Source organism: Argentina anserina, chromosome 6, assembly GCF_933775445.1.
Source record: "Argentina anserina chromosome 6, drPotAnse1.1, whole genome shotgun sequence".
NCBI classification, from domain to species: Eukaryota; Viridiplantae; Streptophyta; class Magnoliopsida; order Rosales; family Rosaceae; genus Argentina; species Argentina anserina.
Window position 1 is genome coordinate 35637632 of NC_065877.1, and position 6180 is coordinate 35643811.

Genomic DNA, 6180 nt, shown 5'->3' on the forward strand with positions numbered 1-6180 from the left:
GGGCTGCCCTGCTCACACTTACATCATTAACGTTTGTGGCGCAAATGAAAGAGAATATAGTTAATTGGTGTTGTCTACTTTACAATGCGAGAAGCAAATGAGATATGATCCTTGACAAATGATTCCAGGTCATATAGAGTAAGTGATGAAACCTAGTATTATATTCTCTTAATTAACTTTGCAAGTTCTTGTATAATATTCTAGGTTCCATTATTAAAACATTAAAGAGTACTATCAAGGTCCCATGATTGCTACAATTATTGTCTTTATAGTACATAGAGAACAATCAAATGGAGACCTTGAATCACCCCAAGCTGCAGTTTCTGTGCACAGTCATGTTAACCTTTTTTATTGCAGGTTTTGGTTGTACTTCTTTGTTTTAGCAGATTAGTCTTGTGACTTCAGTAAGGTGTACAGTAAAGTATTTTGATGCAAAGCGCTCAGATTGCAAGTTCAAGAGGAAACCTATTTTCATAAATGATTCAGTGCTGCATGAAGTTCCTTGAGCACTCTAAGATATATGGAATGTCCACCATCCTCATCTATAAAATTCTGCTGTCAAATGCCGAGTACCTAAACTTTTTATGAACTCATCTATGTAGATTATATACTTTCAGAGAATACTTGTCCAACAGGAAGAGTGACTAGTCCAACATTTGTTAAGAATTTACTTCTGTTGTCCATACCAGAACCTCATTAGTCTCGAGTCTTGAATGACCGGGTTTACTTACAGTCCACCCTGCCCTCCTAGTCATACAAACTAGTTCCGCCTAGCCCTTTTTGATAGGAAAATATTCCAACACCAATGCATATAAGTACACATTACTTTTATCTTTACTTCAGTGTAGTATTTTTATCCAAAAGACAAAATAATGCAATTCTTTAAAGTTTAAACTTTATGCATCCATTAGAAAGGAAGAATCGATAACTTTGATATGTATTAATACATGAATGAAATGTTCAGTTCTTTGCTGTTATACATCTTCTCCTGATGTTCTGCATTGCAAAAGAGGAGTCTTTTGGGTGGATGATGGTGCCAAGCTTTGGACTTCATTCTTCATAAGAGTAGTGCTCTTTTCTTTAATATGTGCCCACATCACAGCATAAAAGCCAACTGCAATAATGATAGATCCAATGACACTACCATGCACAGACATAAATTTCAAACCATTGATTTTGAGCTTACTATATATCCGTTGATTAAACTCAATCTGATGCAGAATCAGCAAGTATTATCTAAGAATGCTTGTAGGAATGTTTTTATGTTCCAGCTTGTTCTAGGATTTAATGTTTACTTTGATTAAATAGGTTATTTAGTAGTATTAGGACTTGTCTTTCCTAGCTGTTTTGGTTATAATTCTAGTTCTTATATATAGGAGTTTTGTATTGAGTTAAGATCAGATTTGAATATTGAGAACATTGATTCCTTAGCTTCTGAGTTATGTTCTTCTCTTGTTCTCCCGTCTCCCTATTCTCTTTCTGGTCTCTCTTCTTAAGAGATCCTCTCTCCTAAATCCTCTATCTTCTATCTAGTTTCCTTCTATCCTACCCTCTAGTTCCTATTCTCAATATTCAAATCTGATCTTAACTCAATACAAAGCTCCTATATATAAGAACTAGAATTATAACCAAAACAGCTAGGAAAGACAACATCTAATACTACTAAATAACCTATTTAATCAAAGTAAACATTAAATCCTAGAACAAGCTGGAACATAAAACATTCCTACAAACATTCTTAGATAATACTTGCTGATTCTGCATCACAATCTGAGTAGATACAAATTAATACAAACCTGCCAAGGTGAAGTGCATCGCCAAGGAAGATCACTACCATGACTGCCGCAATGGCAACTCCCAATGGCCTAAACATGGCTACAAAGATAGGTCCCTTTTGGTGCAAGCACCAGGTTTGAACACCAACATGGAACAGACTCCCAAAAACAGCCTAAAATTTAGTAATCTAAATTAGCTTAACTCATAGAAACCACTTCATATCAGGGATTAACAACAGAATGAAAGGTCTGTAGGTAGGTTTCTTACTGAGAATACAATGGAGACCATCTCAATGTCAGGCTTTATAATCCAAGCATTCCGAGTTCTTTCAATAATTAAAGAGAATATTGTGCAGTGGATTGTGACAAAGAAGTTGTAGAAGAAGAGTACGGTAACCATTGATGGACAGTCCCTAACAAATGAAGTCTACGAGAAAGAAATATAAACCAAGGTCAGAATATTCTGTTTTTGAGTTCAATATATTGCTAGTTAAGTTTCAATTTCCAGAAATCAGCTTTGTATAGATGAAGTAGTCTAGATAAGGGGGACTAGTGGATGGTCAAGTACCTGAAGAAGGCCCCATATTGTGTTCAGAAGGCACACCATTACCAGCATAAGGCCTCCCAAGACCCATTTTGACTGCTGTAAGATCATCATGAAGTTCTGTTCAGGAGAGTTAAATGGTGTAAAGATCACTGATCCTTTGTATAGTATCACTACAAATGCTCCAGATACTGATACTATAGACCCCAACACTTTGGCTTGGCAGCTTGGCCTCTTCAAATCTAGCTTTTCCATCCTAGTTATTTAGAGAAAGATCAATCACAAGCAAATTAAATAATGATCTATTCTGTAAGAAAGCCTACCTGAAAATGACCGCTAGTATGAAAGTAAAGATTGGTATAAGATTTGCCATAGCTGAAGCAAGTGTTGGTGAGCTGTAGTTGACGCCATTATATGCCAACAACAAGCTTGAACCCCTGCAGACACAACTTTCTCTGATTAGTAACACAGATTAACTCTATACATCAAAGAACAGAAAAACCATTTATATCTAGGTACCCAATTAAGCCAAGAAGGAATTGTCCACCAAGGACTGAAAGAGTCAGAGAAACCTTCTTTCTGCAGAAGAACTAGTATCATTAGTACATGATGTATCAATTCACTAAAATGATTTCCAAAGTAGTTATAAGAATTTTATGTACTGCTTACTGGAATATGAAACAAGGAAGGAGAAAGATGGTACCAAGCGCATTAGAGTAAACAACTAAAACATAACTGCTCACTCCTTTCGACATGGCTGCTTTGCTAATAGTTGCTGCACCTATGTCTGCGAACTGTACCATTACCATAGCTGCAAAAGGTAGCAGATCACTCCATATACAAGACACCATATCTATGTTTTCTCCCACCCCTCCCCTTCTCAGTGAGCTCATACCCTCTTCTGTTCAAATCTAGTCACCAGAATATAGTTATTATTATTATTTTTTTTTTTTTATCATTCATCGAAATACTATAAGAATGTGTGTGGACCAAAATAATTATTGGTGTTGTCTGAAAAATGATTACGGATCATGTGGGGATTCCATTTAGGATCAGTGCCAAGTACAACAGGAAAGTTAAAACGTAGCCCAACAAATTTTCTTTTAATTAACTTGGCAACTTGTGATAGAATATTCTTGGTTCATAATATATTGAATGATACTCCCTCATGATATAGTACTAAAGTAATTAAACGAAGACCTTAATTATTTAGTTGGCAGCTGGCAGCTGTAGTATACAAGTCCTTGTGAAGTTTTGCAACACTGAATTTCAAGGCCTCTTTTGTTTAGCATGTAAATTCCAAGATTCAGTAAGGTATATCAAGCAATAATATTTGATATTGAAACAGCTCTAATATCAAGTTCATTGCAAAATGAGGTCCAGTTAAGCTCATCTAAGATTTTAGAATGATCATCTTTTAAGCTTATATTACTTCCAATCAGTCTTGATGGAGATGTTTTATTCTTAAGATTGGCCATAAGAAGGTATGGAGACTTCTGGAATTGATTAAGTTACAGTTGAATCATTTTACGTTCCTTGTCCGTTGTAATCTAGGGTATTTTTATGGGATGAGTGTTGGGATTTTATCTCCCCCTCCAATCTCCGATTATCTGTAGAAATAAATGCAACTTCAGTGAAAGAAAAACCATCCCGATCTTGGCCAGATGAAGGAGAGGATCATATGATCATTTCTCTAAATCACACAACTAATAGCATTTTGCTTAGCCTTGGAACTTGTGATCATTTCAGAAATAACATATAGCTTAGCATTGCAACCTGATCTTATTGAAGCGAGTTTCTTCGGGTAAAACCTACATTGAATGATTTCCTGAGGTATACAGATCAGTCCAGACTCCAGATTTAGTACAAAACTCAATCCTCAAACACAACAGAGCCATTGCCGGGGATTAATCATTTGCAAGCTTGTAGAGTAAAGAAGGCATTTGAATGAATTACCAGTTTTCCCAGTAGTAAAAGGAGCTTAATACTGATAATCTTTTCTGGTCTATTCTGCGTTTCTGCTTCCAGAAAAGCAATAAACCATGGTCATAGAAGTTGCTGATATATGGTGTGTCATTAAAATCTTAGAATCTGTACTTATATCCTACAGATTATAGATTTGATCTTTATTATATCCCAGGAAGAACTTACCTAAGCTACCTACAAAGGTGATGCAAACGCTTAACGATAGGTCAGCACTGAAGCCTGAGGGAGGTACAAAGCCAATGGCTTGAAATTAATGCCTCAGAATGGATGAACTAGAATTTTGCTGCCCAGATTTGTAACTGGACTGGAGACACTGATGCGTGTATCTAGAGGTCCTGCAATCCTGCTAGATCCTTGCCTACTTTGATCCAACTATACACAATACACCCCTTACAAATTAGATAGTTCTGTTTATTAAACTCAACCAAAATGTTGGGAGAAGGTACTTGAAAGAATTTGCAGATCTTACATGAACTCCGAGTTCCAATAGATTACAGCAGCTGTGAACTCCGTCAGAAGTGCCTCAGGGCATCCTGAAATGCCATCTCAACGACAACGCAACAAACTTATCCAATGGTAAGAGCATTGGGAAGTTAAGCATGCCCTTCCCTCTAAAGCATAGGAGTTGTTGCTATTAGTTATAACATAAACAACTGGTCTAAGCAAGTGCTGTCTAAGTGTAGACTAACAGCAGAAAGATGTATATGGGCCAACAAACAAAAGTTTATTTATGCCAAGTATGTGCATTGTGCAGCAAGCAACCCTTCTAGGCTGCTCTAGCTGCACCAATCACAATTTAATGAGTTTGTTTTGCTTCATGTAGCAATCCTCCAACAAGTTGCTCTTAAAGTAGAGAGCATTGTGCATCAAAGATTTACAGTAATTAAGGTGAATATGCAAGACGTTCAAAGACAGCAATGGGGACGTAGCTAGTAGGAGGTATGCATAACAATCCAGTGTTTTATAAATAAAATTCAAAACCACATTTCAATTGCGGATTCAAAGTGATGAACATAATGATAGCAGCTTATGATACATAATATCTCCATTCTAGCTTAGCCTAGTCTTCCTGCAATGCAAGCAAAAAACTTTGATCTCAACCCTGAAGAAGCCGCATACCAAGTACAAATTTCACAACTTCAAACAAAAAAATAATGCAATGGAACTATTTGTAACAGCAGCCAAGGAAAGAGACAAAAACTAGTAGCACCTGAACACGCTCAATTGGAGTGATCACCTTCGATTGGCATCGGGTATCGGCAAAGATGACACAGATGGCTCATCTCCAGCCACTGAACAATGCAATGTACATGATAATGGTGTGCGCAGGGCAACGCAGTAAATGGTTCCACAACAGCAAAATCCTCGAAACAAAATGGGACACTCCGGCGTGAGTGTGAGTGCCCCATCAATTAGTGTCACCGGCTCCAAACCCTGAATGAATGATCTACTCGCAGGAATCAATTTGGGTAGAGATACATCTTCACTTCCATCTCCAACTCGTGGACAGATGAGAGTGGTGTCAAACACACCCACATTAACGTTGTTGGTCGAAACAGCCGCCGCGACAACCGCGAACAGCTCTCGAACAAGTTAAACTTGTTCGACATGGGGGGACACCCATGGTTGTTGTGAGAGCCTCATAGAAAACCCGTGAGAAGTGATTCGCATTGCTCGGCTGCTTCAAAATTGAGAGAACGATGGCGAGACACCGCTTCAGCTACGGCAGTAAATGGTTCATAAGAAACGGGCATGTTGGGGTTAAGACGGACGCCTCTTACCCTTTAAATAACTTAGAGAGATGAGCACCTTGTCCCCACCGTCGGAAGCTGGGGGGTTCGCTTTATATGGTAGAAAAAAACACTTCTCTTCCAT

General features: G+C 37.8%; 1 protein-coding gene across 2 annotated transcripts; it reads right to left on the minus strand.

Moving 5' to 3' along the window:
• Positions 1-903: 903 nt before the first annotated feature.
• LOC126799539 (WAT1-related protein At5g40240-like) lies at positions 904-3217 on the minus strand. Of its 2 annotated transcripts, none has more exons than XM_050526761.1 (7): positions 2989-3217; positions 2839-2898; positions 2643-2756; positions 2344-2575; positions 2044-2202; positions 1797-1948; positions 904-1140 (listed from the first exon to the last, which is right to left on the minus strand). In XM_050526761.1, exons 1-7 carry the CDS (start codon positions 3210-3212, stop codon positions 975-977), a joined length of 1107 nt encoding a protein of 368 aa, XP_050382718.1. In that variant the 5' UTR covers positions 3213-3217; the 3' UTR covers positions 904-974. The 2 variants fall into 2 exon arrangements, with proteins under 2 accessions (XP_050382718.1, XP_050382719.1); XM_050526762.1 differs by having other exon boundaries at positions 904-1114; positions 2989-3214.
• Between the last annotated feature and the right edge of the window lie 2963 nt (positions 3218-6180).